The sequence below is a fragment of the Rhodamnia argentea genome, chromosome 10 (assembly GCF_020921035.1).
Source record: "Rhodamnia argentea isolate NSW1041297 chromosome 10, ASM2092103v1, whole genome shotgun sequence".
Lineage (NCBI taxonomy): Eukaryota > Viridiplantae > Streptophyta > Magnoliopsida > Myrtales > Myrtaceae > Rhodamnia > Rhodamnia argentea.
The window spans coordinates 18,209,982-18,222,813 of NC_063159.1; the positions used below are offsets into that span (position 1 = coordinate 18,209,982).

General features: G+C 40.4%; 2 protein-coding genes across 2 annotated transcripts; one reads left to right on the forward strand and one right to left on the reverse strand.

The window, feature by feature from the left end:
* Positions 1–1,729: 1,729 nt before the first annotated feature.
* Positions 1,730–3,659, forward strand: LOC115752358 (putative cyclin-D6-1). The gene is made up of 5 exons (XM_030690503.2): positions 1,730–2,119; positions 2,230–2,325; positions 2,417–2,618; positions 2,706–2,836; positions 2,949–3,659. The coding sequence occupies exons 1-5, from the start codon at positions 1,868–1,870 to the stop codon at positions 3,246–3,248; spliced, it is 981 nt and encodes a 326-aa protein (XP_030546363.1). The 5' UTR covers positions 1,730–1,867; the 3' UTR covers positions 3,249–3,659.
* A 5,335-nt stretch (positions 3,660–8,994) lies between these two features.
* On the reverse strand, positions 8,995–10,700 carry LOC115752359 (transcription factor MYB4-like). The gene is made up of 3 exons (XM_030690504.2): positions 10,493–10,700; positions 10,060–10,189; positions 8,995–9,648 (listed from the first exon to the last, which is right to left on the reverse strand). Exons 1-3 carry the CDS (start codon positions 10,623–10,625, stop codon positions 9,177–9,179), a joined length of 735 nt encoding a protein of 244 aa, XP_030546364.1. The 5' UTR covers positions 10,626–10,700; the 3' UTR covers positions 8,995–9,176.
* Between the last annotated feature and the right edge of the window lie 2,132 nt (positions 10,701–12,832).

Below are 12,832 nucleotides of genomic sequence, written 5' to 3' on the forward strand. Positions count from 1 at the left end.
TTTGGGTCGGGGTTGCCCATACTATACGAGCCAAACGTCTCGACCTTAGCCGGTTCATTGAGTTTGGAGAGTATTTCGTGAGCGTATGTTCGGTGTGGGCAAGTAGTGAGGTTCTCCTAATGGTAGCCTTGCAAAAGAGAAGACAATGAAAGCCTATTAACTTCTTAGCAACTGTTTTGCTACTCGCTAGGTAGTTTTAAAGATCATAAGATAACACTTCACATGCCAAACATCTTGTTGATTCGGCTCGTAATTCTAATAGTTCTTCTCGCGTTGCAAGCCATCATAACTACCGAAATAAATTTGTACCGCAATTTACCTTTTTTTTCTCTCTATGTGAAGTAATTTAACTATGAATTTCTGATACGAGAACTTAGAATTATGATAACTTGTATAAAAAAGAATTACTCATGATTTTAGGGCCAATAGGAATCGAATTCGGGAGAACTGCGAAATTGGAATAGAAATAATGTACGATTATCTCATCATCATGGCATCATTTGTGATGAAATCTATGATGTCGATCGTCAAATTGACGACAGTAACGTCATAATCAGTCTTACTGTAATAATGGCCAACGTGACCTGAGGCAAAGACTTTCCTCTCTCTCTCTAGACAAGAAACTTTCCACTTTTTTTTTTTTTCTTTAGTGCGCTGGCACAAAATGTTCCCACTTAGAAAATGTAGATTTGGGCACATGCTCGTGCCGCAATCCATGCACAATCAAACTGGTCGTGAGCCAACAATGTTCATTCACGCACATAAACTAAGGTTAACCAGAACTGGCAAACCACTGGTTCTGAAACCAGCACCAAAACCTTTCATGGCCCGTCCAGCTAATCTTCTTGTCTTGATCAATGAGTATGGTATTACGTCCCAATTGACGCACGCCTATAGACTCGACTCGGCTCGACTCGAACGCATGAGTTACGAACCAACTTCCTCAGCTCGTCCGGTAACATTATAATTCTTAATAAACGCCACTCGCTAAATTATCGAAACCACGGCTCTGTGCATATGCTCCCGAACAATTCATTATTGTCAATTAGTATTCCTACTTATATCCATTTCAAAAGCATCTACATTGGCGGTAGCATTGATTACACGTGACCCGAGACAAAGGGTGTATTGAGAACGACGGACTTTCTTTCAACCTACATGGGGTCGAATCTCCTACCGCGGGGACAAATTTTCTTTTTCTCTATTTTTTTTTTCCCACTTTCTACCATTCCGATGTTACGATTATCAATCAGAACCAATCGAAGTTAAATTACCAAACTCCTAATCGAGGATGAACGCAGTTGATGAGTTAAAAAAAAAAATAGTTGCAAGAGAAAAAATTCCAAAAGAAAAAAAAGGGAAAAGAAGAGGAAATAAGTTGCTTTGGCTTTTGGATGTGGCAGGGTTGGGTCAGTCCCTGCACTCTGTCACGCACCTCCGAAATCACAGACTCGCCTCGACTCCACCCGACTCGACCCGACCCCATCCGATCCGATCACCAATGCAGTACCACTTATATTAACAGAAAAAAAAAAAGCAGATTGGTTTTGGTTTTCCCTCTCTTCTGCATCATCGAGATACACATGCACTCCATTTCCATCCGACCAATCTCGTCTCCACTTCAATGCGAATCCGAAGAAAAATTTTTGTAAAAATTTGGAAAAACAGAGACGCGAAGTGAAGTTGAAGTTGAAGCATCCCCCACCAGGCAGCAGCAGCAGGGGCAGCTCCACATCTTCTTTTAAGATAGCACCAAACTCCCGCAGGCTTTTTCTCTCATCCATTTATGTCCCTCCTCCTCCACCATCTCTTCCACTGAGCCCAACACCCCCCTCTCTCCCTCTCCGTCTCTCTTCTTCTCTCGTCCATGGAGTTCGACCTCGAGAACCCGCTGACCCTCTGCTCCGAGACTCTCGCTTCCCTCTTCCTCGCCGAACCTGACCACATGCCCGGGGAGAAGTACGTCAATGGTCTCAGGGACGGAGGGTCCGCCGTCGCCGTCGCCGTCCGCCGCGAGATCGTCTCCTCCATCTCGCGCTTGTCCTCCAACTTGGACCCTCTCTCCTCGTACCTCGCCGTCAATTATCTCGACCGGTTCTTGTCCTGCCAGAGTTTGCCGGTGCGAAACGGAATACGGCTTCTTTGTTTGCTTTTTTTTAATATGCTCGGGCGAGACTCTGTTCTTTTGTTTCTCGTCGTCGAGATCTGACCGAGACTCTTCTCTTGCAGCACTTGAGTCCGTGGGTTCTGAGGCTCCTCGCAGTGTGCTGTGTTTCTCTAGCGGCGAAAATGCGGAACACAGACGTCTCTCTCGCTGATTTTCAGGTTCATGACTGGCGCAGAAGCAGCAATTCTTTGTTCCGCGAGGTGACTTTGTTGGCTAAAAGCTCTGTTTTTTTTTCTCCCCGTGATGCAGGGCGATGGAGGTTTCGTACACGATTCGCGGACCATACAGAGGATGGAGTTTCTCATCTTGGGAGCTCTGAAATGGCGAATGCGATCCGTCACTCCCTTCTCTTTCGTCGCATTCTTCACGTCCCTCTTCAAGCGCAAGGACCCACCTTTGAGGCAAGCCCTGAATGCTCGAGCCACGGAGATCATCTTCAAGTCTCAGAACGGTATGCGCTGACATCTTCCAAATTCGACGTTACACTAAAAGCACAAGTCAAAAGCATGTAACGACTGGGCCATCTTTTGTTCCACAGACATCGAGCTCATGGACTTCAGGCCGTCGGTGATTGCAGCATCAGCTCTCCTCTCTGCCTCCCACGAGCTCTTCCCCTTGCAGTTTTCTTGCTTCAGAACAGCCATTATCAATTGTTCATACGTAAATAAGGTAAACAAAAAAGCACTCGTGGTGCGTCGTCCCATTCTTGTTTTCCGACGCATTTCCCACTGTTGGGTTATTAACTGGTCAATGTCTCACATGTTTTTGCCCATTCTTGCAGGATGAATTGTTAGATTGCTACAGCGCGATGCAAGACGTAGCGACAGAGGGATACGAATCAGTTCTCGACATCATCTCAAGATCGGACACGCCCATTAACGTGCTCGACCAGAGCTTCTCCAACTCAGAGGACGGCGACGAGAAGGCTACTGGCGGTGGCAGCGGCGGTGGCGCCATCTCGACCTCCACCATTACGAGGACCTCGCTCAGATCAGAGCGGCGTCTGAAGAGGAGAAAAGTATCTGATCACTGCTGCGACTCGCCGCACCCCTTCCAGCTTTCTCAGTTCCAACAGTGCTGATGCCGGTGGGCATTGATGGTGACGATAAGAACTCATCCAAGACGTTTAAATTTGACGGGTTCTCTGTTGAGAGTGCGACCACTCCAGATGGTTCAGACAGAAGATGGAGAAGAAGAAGAAGAAGAAGCAGAGGAGGAGGAGGCTGACGAGTGATTGGTGATATCTTTTCAATTGGGCGGAGAATCTCGCGGCAGGAGAGGAAATTCTTGATTTTGCAATTCCTTGTCTTATTCAGGGGGGCCAAATGGAGACAAATCGCAACTTTGAGTTGTAGGGGGGTTAAGGCTTGAGATAGGGAAGAGGGTTTCGTGTTCTTGTATTGGTCTTTAAAAAAGTGTGCTGTGTCTCTTTAGTTTCTGGCAGAGGAATGATAATAGCGAATATAATAAACCACAAAAAAAAAAAAAGATTTTAAAGAAAAGGACAAAAAAGAGTTTCCATAATTTATTGGGAAATGGGATTAAATCTCTTTTGCCTTTTTTTTTTTTGGGGAGGGGCCAGGGTGACTTGGAATATACGGTCTTACCCTCCATTTCTTCTCTTTAACTGTCGTTGAAGCTCTGTATAATTTGTCCCAGAGATTTGCATCAAGACATGTCGGGGCCAAAGACAAAGGGGGTTCGTGTTGGGGATCACTCGGAGCCTTGCCCCCGACCCGTTTCAGATGGATCCGGTCCGATGGACTTAAGTCCAAACAAATTTTCATAAAGAGCTAAATCAAACGAGTAACTTGCGACCAACAAGAAAAAATGTTAATATCATGAAAAACCTTAAATTGGTATACATGTGACAAATTTATATCAAATTATTTTTTTATCATAAAAAATCCCAAAATGGTACATTTATGATAAATTTACCCAAAACTGGTACACTTGTGATAAATTTACCCTCCGTTAGTTCTCGCTAAATTTAACCGTTAAATTGTCAAATTAGATGGAACGTGACATTTCATGAGTGCATCAGTTTAAAATTTTTATCCTCTGTTTGTCACATGTGTATCAATTTGAGATTTTCGTTGTATTAACCTAATTTAACGAAAGATAAATTTGTCACATCAAAAAATTTAGTTTGTGGTAAATTTATCACATGTGTACCAGTTTAGGGTTTAAAAATAGTTTGGGGTAAATTTATCATAGGTATACCAGTTTGAAATTTTTCGTGGTCAAAAAAAATAATTTGGGGTAAATTTATCACGGGTGTACTAGTTTAGAGTTTTTCGTGGTATTAACCCCCTCTAAAAAAGGCAAGTAACTATTTATGGAAAATACTAAAATACAAGAAGATGAGCACGACATTTTTGTGAAGAAAAAGAAAAGAAAGTAAATATCTTACATGAAAACCTTGATAAACTAAAGGCGGAGGTCTGGTCCTATCCTGTCTCATGAGACATACTTCGCCCCAATTGCGATGTGAAGCGAATCAATCAAACATGTGATCGTAGGCTGTGAGCCGTCTGATGGTCCCCCAAGCTGATGATGAGATCTCTCCCAAGAGATACGTAAGGGCCCCTCCCCAGATATCTTCCCCCTCCCTCCCACACCTCACCCAGAAGAATGCGATAGGAACTGCACGAGAGCCGGAACTGGACCACTGTGCATATGTTATTAGATGTGTCGAACTCCATGGATGGATGCAAACTCCTTGGTGGATACAGAATTTATGGCGTTGGTGAAAAAGGGTAGTAACACATGTAAGTGCTGACGATGTACGGGTTCAATGGGGACCCAATGGTTCGTGACTATTTAGGGTTCCACTCCACGTAACAATCATGGGGGTGGGTCTTCTCTTCACGAAGGATTTGAGCCCAATAGAATGAACGGCGAAGTTAACTCGTCCATCTATCTAACTGAGTCGTGGACTTGATCGGGGAAAATCTTTGCGCACGGGGGCATCGAGCTGCGAAGCATTCACTCAAGAAGGAAAAGTGCAGTGCGATCTCCGCTCGAGTCGATTTGGATGTTTTTGGAATCGGTCTCGCATCCGTGCACGTTTGAGGACAGGAATGAGGGGACGACGCGTTCGAGCGAACTTCTTAGATGGAAGCCATACATGATACCCCCCTGCTAGGGTTTTTGTTTTAGCTGGCGTGATAGTTATAGTTCAACACAAAACGAAGTGTCGAAACACCAAATCAAGGATCAAAAGCTAGGCCCGGATTCTTTTGTGATGCGTTAGTGAAGTTGTTGCCGGCCTGACCCTTTGTCCTTCAAGTGCTTCTCAATGCTTTTGTGTATTAAAATTCAAGGTTAGAACTTTGTCACGAAATCCTCGTATCGTCCCCCCATTTTCCACGGCTGATGTGTTGCAAAACTCATTTTGAGGTTTACAGCGAAGCAAAAGTTCTATGCGGATAACTGAAGTTAAGTAGAACAAATCATTGGCTCATGACATCAATAGATTAAAGTTGGAGTGAAGTTTTGGCCAATCTAGATATACTAATGAAATCAAACTTTACTCTCCGGCCATTTGGTAATGTCCCTGATGATACCCATCGAACATTTTTCTAAGCTCTTCCACAAGACGGTATTAGCGATGATGTTTTATTGATACGCCTCCAAAACATGCCGGTGCTTGATGAATAGATTGAGGCAATCTCGATTCGTTGAATGCTCCGTGTTCTAGATGGTCCCGGGCGCTGGATGATGTGTGCACTTGATGAGATAGTGGCTCTCGGTGAATGAAATGGGCAAATGTCTTGTGCACTTATACGTGGTTTCGAGTGAGAGTTCTGTTTAGCTAATGCTTTTTTCTTTGGGAGATGCTGCCGATAATGTGGCTGGAACTAGGGTGGAGATAAGTAGGTACTTAACTTTGCATTAAGGAAGAGTTGGGCTATTATGGCAGACCCACATAGGTGAGAAAGGTTCGCCGAGGGGAACTAAAGAGACAGTCGGGGGAAGTAACATTTCGCATCATATAATAGATGTTGTAGAGAAATCAATGTAGCATCGACTATGATTCATAAGTTGAAGTCTCAAAACTTTTCAAGCGAAATTTGAGTTGAGCTATGTGCACCAACAAGAAAGATTGAGCTTAACAAAAAAGATTTTACATATGCCAAGATTATGAGTCGAACTATGGCCTCTCTCTCTCTCTCTCTCTCCGTGTGTTATTACACACGTGATTCGGGACAACATGAGCAGAAGATGATGGAAGAAGTTGTCATGTAGGTGGGGAGGGACGAGAGAAAGAGAGCCAGAAGCTTCCTGAAGTAAAATTGAATCGCAGAGTGAAAATTAAAAGGATGTGGGGAAACCCAAAAGCGGCAAGGGGTGTGTCACATGTAGCCCGAGAGAGTCACAATGACAAGCCTCCAAATTTCATAAATGAGAGGTGGGCGCCTTGTCCCTCTTTGGCGGCTTTGCCTCCTCTCCCCCACCTCTTTTTGTCAACCAACAATGCATGATGTAGCCTCACCCGAAATCTCTACATCCCCCTCTCCAACCTTCGTGCCTCCGAGATATCTCACTCAGTTTTGGAACCGTTTTTTCCATTCTCGTTGGGCCACAAAGCTTTACGATGTCGTGACGGATCATATCGCGTTTTTTTTTTTTTACCGCGGAAGAGAACCGCCAAACCAGTCCCTCTCGACCCACCTGTAATTCCCAGTTGCTCAGTCCACGCTTCTTCTCTTTTTACTAGCTAATCCTCTTTTGGTGTGTACCGTGTCTTCTCTAGACGATGATAGACCATGTCTTCGCTCTGGCTTTCGGATGTTACGGAAGCTTGGTGTTCTCCACGTGGATAACTTCGGTTGAAAAATATAATTACCATCAACGAGGAGATGAGTTGATAAAACATCGTAGAAGACGTGTAAGAAGATAATATTATGATCGAATTCTGAGTATTCATTTCAGATGCGTGTAAATCGAGTAATGAATTCAAAATCCTGTAAGAATAATACCCGGATGCGGTTCCGGCGTCGTCGTCGAAGTCTTGGAGAAACAATGACAGAAGAACGAAGTAATTAGACCTGGTCAAACTAGCACCGTCCTTCTGGAAAGAGTGCACGAAGTATCCTCAAGTCCCCTTCACGTCCACGTTAATGAATTTTACGGTTTGGATTACGATGTTATTTGATCCTCCCCCGTGTTTGAATGGTACCATCTAGTCTCCGATGACCTCATATATTATCTACGGTAGTACATCAGATTAGGTCGAGCTTTCTGCTTCCTGAAACTGTCGTTTCCTAGTTTTCTAGCGTAACTTAAGGCGCGCACGGCAACATTTCTAAAATGAAATTAGCTCTGGGCTATAACTTGATTTTTCTACTTGTACTCCAGAAGTAGATTTTTGATTAGAGAAAAACGTTTGATAACAAGATAAAATTTCTGAATGTTAATAATATCTTTTTGATTTTAACTTCTGAAGAGAAGTGACTTTGCTTTTTTTACTTCTTCAAGTTATTTCAAAATTACTTATGGAGTAAAAAAAATTGCTCCAGTAGTAGAAAAATGAAGTTACGTAACCAAACGGATTTTCGCTCTAGAAATTGCATTACCAAATAAATTTATGATCCATAAGTACTTGTAGAGTAGAAATTCTACTTCAGAAGTGCTGTTATGTGTGCCCGTAGCTTCTTTTTGCCGGAAAAATTATGTAAAAAGTCCTAAACCTATAGTATTTTTGTTAATTCAGCCTTAAATCTTTTAATTGATCCAATTGAGTTCTAAGCATTTTCACATTTTTTGCCAATTGAGTCCATTCGGTCAATTTTAGTTGCGTGGACGTCAACCGTCCTACATAGCACGATCGACATTGATGTGGATATTTTTTAAATACTTTAACGATTTTTCAAATTTAATTTTTTTCTTTGTTTTTTTTAGCATTTTATGGTTGGCAAGGGTCTCCCGACCTCGCCTAGTTTGGGCAAGGGCATTGTGGCCCTCGACTAGATCCAGGTGAAGGCCGCAATGCCCTCCCCGGCCACAGGCTAGCCCTCGCCTATGTTGACAGCTACAATTGTACGAATTAAATAAAAAATGAAAAGAAAAATTTGACAAAATATCTTAATATTATTAAAATTATCCATGTCAGCATTGGCCATGCCATGTAGGATGACTCAAGTCCACGTTAGCGATTTTTTGCCAAAATTGGCCGAATAGCTCAATTTTCAAAACGTGACAAGTTTTTGGATTCAATTGGCACAATTAAAATATTTAGGACTGAATTGATAAAAGTGCAATAGGTTTATGACTTTTTGGACTATATTCCCACTTTTCACCACAACTTTTACCTGTAATTAGATAATTAATTATCGAAGGCACAAACGCAAAATGATCATAGGTAAGTCCGCAATAAGTATCGGCAGTAAATTTCAATCAAAGCAATTCTTACATCTGGTCTGGAAGCCGAAAGGAAAATATTACTACGTATGCTCAGCCTATGTTGGCAACATGATCATAGCAATTGAATGTGTGGTCTACTTGTTGGTCTAAAAAAATTAAGCCCCTGCAAAGAAACTTCTCGAGGCGGAAGCCATGGGTCGACGGCCTTGTTAATGAATACCATTATGAGTCATGACAGCATGTTTACGCCGTTTCATTGGGAAGTAAGTGAAACTACCCGCCTTCTAAGTTTCGGAAAATCTCTGTAATACTATGATATGATGACACGGTTATGTAGTGCAGAAAAGTTGAGGATCTCAGGAAGTATTTGAAGTTCTGTTATGTAAGGCTCGTGAAGATGATTTATTTAGTTTGCAGAATGAGTTATTAACTGCTTCTAGCCAAGACACAATCATCAAAACCGGAATATATTGGTTATAATTCACATTTCTAGATGATTTTTCAAGCCAATATATACATATACTCCTCATAGAAAGGCTACTGAATCGATAGAACTAACAAATCCTAGAGAGAACAGATTAGCAGTTCCTTATAGGCACCCTATGTGACCGATCAATCTAAACATACGAGATTTTCTCAGTTAATAGAAAAAATCATGGGAAAATAACCATTCATCTTGTAAAAGCCAGGATCCGATATTGTTGTCGGTGATAAATGGTTCGGTCCAGAACCTCCCGCTAGACTCCGCAACACATGTGTCGCGACAAGCTTCGAACTCCGTGTTTGAGAAGTCCACAGCTTCGACGCACGTGGATAATGAAGTCTCACTAGAGCTCGAGCACAAATGGAGGGACGCAAACCCTTCTATGATCGGATGAGTCACAGGGCAATTCATAGGATGGTCAAGAACATTGTTTGGAGTCTTCTCGGATGTATCCTTAGGTCCAGCTTCATGAGCACATGAATGATTTTCTGAGGTGGTTGCTTCTTGGGGAGATGTTGATGATGGCGATGATGCGTGTGGACTCGAGCGCTTCTTCAAGTTGGTGTGCCAGTGATTCTTGACTTCATTGTCTGTTCTTCCAGGTAATTGAGATGCAATAGCTGACCATCTGCAATGAATTGCATACACGAATAAAACATTAGATATTCCAATTCCTGGCTGAAATGTTTCATTGCCTTTACATCAATTCATGTATGCTCGGCAATCAAAAAATTTGCAAAGACCGGAGTAGGGAAATAATGCAGGCAGGTATCATTCTCTCTCTTTTCTGTGATCACGACTCGGGTCTATTTGGAAAGTGGAGACAACAAATGATACATGATCTCATACGCTTCGGTAGAGTAGTTATCGCAGAAGAGGAAAAAATCCTAACTCATGTTCTTCAGCTTGTTAAAGAATTTACGACGTTAATCTTCTTCTTTTTCTAGTATATATTACGTTTTGCTTGTGAAGAATTCCATGTTTCAAGTTGGGTTTTGTTTTAGAGTAGCTAGCATGCGAGAGAAGATATATAACTCACTTATTCCCGAGCAATCCTTGTAGTCTAACGATGGTGTCTTCTTCTTCCTTGGTATAGCTCCCTCTCTTGATATCTGGCCTTAGGTAATTCATCCATCTGAGTCTGCAACTTTTTCCGCATCTTGATAACCCTGCAAATTCGAAGGGGAAGAAAGAAATCTAAACTGTAAGCTGCGCATACAATTAGGAGTCAGAACTCAACTAGTTTATAACTTCATCCCTCTTTTTTTTGTAGAGCTTCTCTTTGCCACGGGTATCGTCTCAATCGCGAGAACGGAGATGGGCGGATACTTTTGCCTTCTTTTCGCTATAATAAAACTGCGAACCATATAGGCTTGAATCCAAAAGTGGAATCGTACTTCTCCGGGTTCTCCCTACTTTTGAGGAGGGAGAGAAGGAATTATACAAACACTCGATGATTTTGAAAGATCTACCTGCGTACTTGGGGATTTTGCGCCAATTCCAGGAGCCATACTGGCTCACATAAGCCCTCAGCTTCTCGTCTTCCTCAGGAGTCCATGTCCCCTTCTTCATCCCATTCTTGTCTCGCCCTGGTGTCCTCGCCATCTCTCTCCCTCTCTCTCCCTCTCTCTCTCTCTCTCTCTCTCAGTGTGTTTGTGTGTGTACTATGAACTATGAAATATAATATTTCTACCCTTTGGAGCATCGGGCGGGCTCGAAGTCTGGCGGTATTTATAGAAACCTCTCTGTGACAACGTAAGATCAAAACGTGTTCCGCACATCAGTACAGTACCGGGCTTGTCTTTTCTTGGCAAAGAATAGGTATGCTTCGACTCTATTTGATAGTGATTCCGATCCTCTGTTTCTGTTCTCAGAAATAAAAAAGGATCAGAAAAATGTTTGGTAATGAAAAAAAAATGATTTTGATTCTGGTCCCGGAAACACTTTTAGGTCACTTTTCAGAAGTAAAAAAAAGATAATTCTAGTATTTTAGAACACTTTTGGTGATCACTTTTTTGCACGATATACTTATGACTTATCTCTCATACTTATAATTAAAATTTTAATATAAAATGGTATTATTTTTTAAAAAAAAAGTCCATGTGGATTTTCAACTTTACATAAATTAAAATAAATTAAAATAAATTAAAATTCAATTTTAAAAATTGCTAAAAACTAATTTTCTTAAATTAAAATTTTAATTTAAGGTAAATTTAATAAAAAAATTTAAAATTTACGAAATGGGGGAAATAAAAAATATTTAGATTTTTAATTTCATAATTTAATAATAATTAAAAAATTAAGATTGAAAAAAGCTAAAATTTTGAAAAAAAATTCTCATCACCAGATTTTTCCCCACCCTTTATTTAAAAAAAATTATTTTTTTTTTGTAAAATTTTAAGCCTATATTTAAATTCAATTTAAATTTATATTTATATTTAAAAAATTAGTTTTTTAGAAAAATTTTAAATCTAATTTATTTTTTTATATTAAGGGACCTCTAATACGCATGTTTTTTTTTTCGAATTTTTATCTATTTTATTTTTTATTCTAATTAAGTTTGTACTTTTATTTCCTGTTATGTTTTTTCAACTTTTATCTTTTTTTTTTTATATTAAAGACTAGATCCAACCCTCCGCGTCGCGAACTAAATCTCCATTTTTTCTCCATTTTTCGAGCCGGACAAAAAATTTGTCAAGTTGGGTGAAAAAAAAATCGATGTAGTTGAGTTGCGGGTCTTGTAAGCTTGTACCTTGTGTAATTACAAGAGTTCAAAACTATAGGCGGTTGCACAATGAGGAGCTTTTCTTTCATTTTTTTTTTTTGTAATCAATCTAAAAGTCACAAGAAATAATAACAAACAAATGATTTAGACAAATTCTGTAAATGTAATACGAATTACTTTTCAAACAATATAAACGATCGCATACTCATGACAAATCGACAAACGAATTAGAAATGGAAATTTTGTTTCTTTTTTTTTTTTTTTTTGCTCCATAATCACTATTTGATTATTTTCCCTATTCTTTGCCATCAAATGTGATTATATAATTATTTGATTTAAATGACAAATTGGGAACGGAAATTTTGTGTAGCTACCAAACGTGTTTCTGTTCCGAGAACAAAAATTTTAAACGATTACCAAACACGTTTTGATTTTCAAAAAATCATCCAAGGAACAGAATAAAAAAAAGTGATTTTGATCGGAATCATTTTTTGGGAACAGAATCACTGCCAAACAGAGCCTTCATTTTTGTTGCCTTTGTTTTTAAAGTCAAATCATTATGGAGCTGCTTCTTTTTTATGGGTCGGGCCGTTTTTTTTAAACATTTTTCAGCAAACACGTGGCGTTACGGACGAGGGAATATATTAAGCATTTGCTTGGTCCGCACCCGAAGAAGAATCGGTACCAGCAGGGAGAGAGAATCAAAACGATCATATTTGTGGGATCCGAATAACCTAACATTGAAATTTTCGTGACATACATGACATTACTCAAATCAGGCCGTTTAAATGAAAATGGATGGCCCGATTTGAGTTACGTTTGAGATTCAAAATTTTTCAAACCTCAAAAAAATTCTCACCCACATTTTTTTTCTCTCTTTCAACACATGATGTGGCTTAAATCAAGCAATCCATTTTCATTTGGACGGCATGATTTGAGTAATGTCACGCATGTCGTGAAAATCTCAATATTAGGCGATCCAAATCCTTCTTTGTGCCTTCGAGCATGGTTGAGCAATTTGAGATTCCTTTTAAGTTTCACCTGAAATTCGAAACCTACACATCGGAATAGGTTCTTCATTTTTTGG

Coding starts and splice junctions, on each gene's coding strand:
- LOC115752358 (XM_030690503.2), top strand. CDS start 1,868: ATGGAGTTCGACCTCGAGAACCCGCTGACCCTCTGCTCCGAGACTCTC. Junction 2,326..2,416: donor TCTCTCTCGCTGATTTTCAG/GTTCATGACTGG, acceptor CCCGTGATGCAG/GGCGATGGAGGTTTCGTACA. Junction 2,619..2,705: donor CATCTTCAAGTCTCAGAACG/GTATGCGCTGAC, acceptor TTTGTTCCACAG/ACATCGAGCTCATGGACTTC.
- LOC115752359 (XM_030690504.2), bottom strand. CDS start 10,625: ATGGCGAGGACACCAGGGCGAGACAAGAATGGGATGAAGAAGGGGACA. Junction 10,190..10,492: donor CAAAATCCCCAAGTACGCAG/GTAGATCTTTCA, acceptor TCGAATTTGCAG/GGTTATCAAGATGCGGAAAA. Junction 9,649..10,059: donor CAAGGATTGCTCGGGAATAA/GTGAGTTATATA, acceptor AATTCATTGCAG/ATGGTCAGCTATTGCATCTC.